At 34.2% G+C, this 4,301-nt stretch overlaps 1 protein-coding gene across 1 annotated transcript in view; it reads right to left on the reverse strand.

Moving 5' to 3' along the window:
• ADGRB3 (adhesion G protein-coupled receptor B3) overlaps positions 1 to 4,301 on the reverse strand; it is a 669,006-nt gene that overhangs the window by 25,898 nt on the left and 638,807 nt on the right. Inside the window, exon 28 of the mRNA XM_006770359.2 lies at positions 433 to 1,076. Coding sequence (XP_006770422.1) covers positions 433 to 1,076 — 644 coding nt within the window. The remainder of the gene's footprint in view (positions 1 to 432; positions 1,077 to 4,301) is intronic.

The raw sequence follows: 4,301 nt of genomic DNA on the forward strand, positions 1-4,301 counted from the left end.
GTCTCAACCTTCCTAATGCCGCAACCCTTTAATACAGTTCCTCATGTTGTGGTGACCCCCAATTTCATTGTTACAAATTGAACATAATTAAAGCATAGTGATTAATCACAAAAACAATATGTAATTATATATGTGTTTTCCAATGGTCTTAGGCGCGACCCCTGTGAAAGGGTTGTTTGACCCCCCAAGGGGTTGCGACCCACAGTTTGAGAACCGCTGATATAGAGGGTTCCTTTTTAAAAACAAGATCTTGAGAAAGAGGATTCTGATGCACTACTGGAAAAAAAACATACATTCAGGCTATTTTAATCCCAACATGCCAAAAATTCTTATGGATACTTAACTGCAAAAGGTGATGTGACTCTTCTCTCTCTGTCCAGGACCACACCAATCTCTTATGTTTCAAATGCCAAGAAAAAGTTTATTGCTTACCTCTAAAGAACTCATTGATATGGTCGATCCAGTTTCACTTCTTGATAGTCCTGCATTATCATCCAACTCAGTGGCCATGAAATTCTTCACAGCTGTGCGGGGCTCAAAGGGTAAATTCTGCATATGTTCCTGGGGTGCAAGATGCTGATCTAAGTTCATACTGAACTGGTCCATCACAGGGGGATTCATGTTGAACTCAGGATTTACTTTGTAGTGCAATAGCCTTTCATGTGGCAGGGTTTCCATGCCAATATTCATTTTGCTTTCCTCTTTCATTGATGGCTGGGTGTTTACAGAACTTCTGGGCATCACAATGTAGTCACTTTCCATCATTCTTTCTTGAGGATGGACTATGTCCATATCAGCCCCTCTCAAATTATCATCTGTACATAAGTACACAGTTCTCCGCAATTCACTGTTCTCCTTTTTCAAACATTGATTGCCCAGCTCATTCATACTCATGGGCATGTGCAAACCCGTGGGCTGCTGGATAATGACTTTAGAAATGACATTTCCAGGCAATGTTGAATAGCTTAGCTCTTCGGGATTTGTTCCCTTTTCTTCTTCATCATCATTTAAAGAAATCCTAGAGAGCGTCCCTGTTATTGTTGCTGCTCGGCAAGGACCAATATCCTTATGAAGAACTGTGAAATTCAAATATGAAAGTTATGCATGTCTACTTTTCTTTATTATACTTTGTCCTCTTTCTACTAAGCTATTTCCTTAATAAAATGAAAAGCTAATATTTAAAAATAACATATCTACTGTTTGTACATGGTCCATTTTACTCACACGCAATTACTCATATTACTGCTTTTGATACACTCTCATAGATCTCAGGTAGCCCATAGCTCAAGCATATCCCAAAGTTGATTAATGGACTTTCAAAAGTCTCAGTCCTTTAACAACTCTACTGCATAGGATTTTATGGCATTATGGATATATTTCATATAAATATGGCTATTTTTGTAAAGGTTTTTAAAGTTGTGATCATTAAAATATTCTTTAAAGAGGTAGTAATCAATAAGAATTCATTCTACAGCATCAGAAATTCCTCCAACAATTATTCATGTTGAAAGTTAATGAGCATTGTGGTCAAGGTAGATGCAGGATTCAAAAGTATTTATCATCTTCAGTTCCATCTAGGAAAAGGAATTCCTTTTACAAGATCAATCCATATGCTAGAATGCCCTTCAGGGGGCACTAAAATTGCTGAATTTAAGCAAGCAAGCAAACTGTCTGAGCTTCCAAAACCTCCATTTCATTTTAAACCTGTAAAATAATGACCTAGAAAAGAATTAAAAATGCATAACTTACAGTAAGAGAGGGAAGAAAATGAATACATAAACCAAACACTCAATGAAAGAGTTCAGAATTCTTCATTAAACTATATTTTCATGTTTCCTGCCTCTATAAAAAGAAAGCCATATTTTATGCACACTAGAGGCAGAATGACTCAAAGCATGCTTAGTTGTGAAAAACTTTCAGTTCTGAAGAAATATTCTTGGTAATTTGGGTCTTGAAAGTGCACAGAACAGCACCGTGTGCAAGTTGGCTCAATGTGTACACCTAATGCTGCCCTATCTACAAAGCAGAGCATCGCCACTGAAAATGTCATTAGGCAGAGATAACTGTAAAGTATTTGGCTTATTGTCTCTGCTTAAGAGGTTTCAGGTATATTGTTATCAAATAGCATCCTAATTGTGCAGTAAAGCAGAGGTTGAAAAGTAGACTATTAATAGTTTCCCTATTACAAAGAAGAGGAGCCTTCAAAATTATTTCAAAACATGCATCATTCATGTAATGTTTTTTTTTATTTTTAAAGATACTATATTTAATTATTGCATTAGATCTCTTTATTTTAGACACAAGAAATGGTGACATCTCCATTTTTTTTAATTAAACCCACAATTTGGTTGTGAATTTTGTATTAGAATAATTTAGTTTAAAGGAATTATTTCCAAACCTCTTAAAATAATAGATTGGTAATAAATTGTGGTTGCCAGAAACAACTTACATGAAAATACTAAAGGGCAAAGTACATTAAATTAATAGACTAATGATATTTTAAATAAAATACTTTTAAAAGTCTTCACATTCATGGAAGAATACTATTTAATCCAAAATTTATAGCAGTAAAACTTAAGGCTAGTTATAAGAACCTATCATGTTGCATTAAGGACATACAATGTTATACTTTTATGAATATATTATAAAGGAAATCTTAGTACTGAATATTGATTTTATAATGTGTATATATATATAAGATTCATTTAGTTTTATAGAAATGTAATATGATTTAAAGTTATAGTCAGCACATTTTAAGTGGCATACCCATCTTTATTGAAAATGTATGTATCTTAAATATTTGGGGAAAGACAACTCTTCTCATGAAGTAGTATATACTCCATATAAAATAAATGTCAGCCTCTTAGAATTGCTTAAAATGGATATCCAAAATTTGATTGTACAACATAAAAAATCTATACTATCTACAAACATGATTTTGAAGTGATGGACTTTTTAAATTATTCAAGGTGTAAAAGGCAAACAAAACAAAACACACCTGAATATCTTACACAATCAGATATATAATCCAACGTTTGGGAAAGTGAATTTCAATTAAACTTAGCGGAAGATTATTGAGAGTCTGCATTGAGACTTTAAAATCAAATATACCTCAACATGGACAGAAAAACTCAAAGGAAAATTCCTGATGAGCTCATATAAAATGGACACAGGCAGAAAATGGAAACATTCAAAACAATATTTTCAAATAAAATAATGGTATTGGGAATACTAAACCTCAGAATGCAGAGAATTCTGGGGAAAAATAGGTAATTTAACAAAAGAGAACAAATGAATACTTAAGAAATGAGACCAAAGCTTGAGTTAGGATGAGTTAAAATATGCTCTCTGTGTCAGTTCGAATGCATCAGAATTTCCTGGCTGGCAAATAAAAACACTGATTACTTTACACAGTAGGTCTAGGCTAGGGCTTGAAAGTTTCAATTTCTAACAAGTTCCCAGGTAGCATTAACACTTTTCATCTGGGGATTACACTTTGACAACCACTGGTTTAATGTTAATAGCTGTTAAAGGAAGACAAAACTGCTCCTATTTGGCTTCTCTAACAAGGAGGGCTGTAAAGAATACACCAAAAGTAGTACAAAGGAAACTAAATTGAAGATAGGTAAATAGGAATTAAATAAATTCAGGCTTCCAGACCCAGAAAAATCACACTCCGCTTTGGAACACAGATGTGAACCCTGGCACCATGGCTAGTGATCTTTGAGACATTATGGAAAATGGATGAAGCAAGGAAAAATGTTTTCTCAACTTTCCAGAGGGAAATGATAAACTTGGGAAATCAACTACTGTGTCTTAGGAATATTTTGTTAGATATTAAACAGAATAGGGTGATTCCTGATAGCCCACACAGGCCCACTATGGGTTACCTAATAATGACAGTTATTCTATGATTTGCTATGACGATACTCAGGAGTGAGACTATGAGATTAATCTCTCAAATTCTTGTGATTATGACAACTCTGTGATCTCAGACTCTGCGTAGATGGTTGAAAGTTGTAAGTTGAATCTGTAGTGATACTAATATAATATTACAGCTATGTAATCAGATGTAAATATAAGAATGCACTAGTAAAAGTAAAAAGCCAACTGATAAATTCTGGATACATATGTATACATTTGGGAACCATAAATTAAAATTATTTACAAATTGGACGTTACCAGGCACACCATGCCTGCCTGGGAAGATGCTCTGAGGAATGGATAGGGAACCATGGTTTGTTTAGCCTGGAGAAAAATGACTTAGATTGGGCTAAATGATACTTGCTTTCAAATCTTGG

The sequence above is a fragment of the Myotis davidii genome, unplaced genomic scaffold (assembly GCF_000327345.1).
Source record: "Myotis davidii unplaced genomic scaffold, ASM32734v1 scaffold803, whole genome shotgun sequence".
Lineage (NCBI taxonomy): Eukaryota > Metazoa > Chordata > Mammalia > Chiroptera > Vespertilionidae > Myotis > Myotis davidii.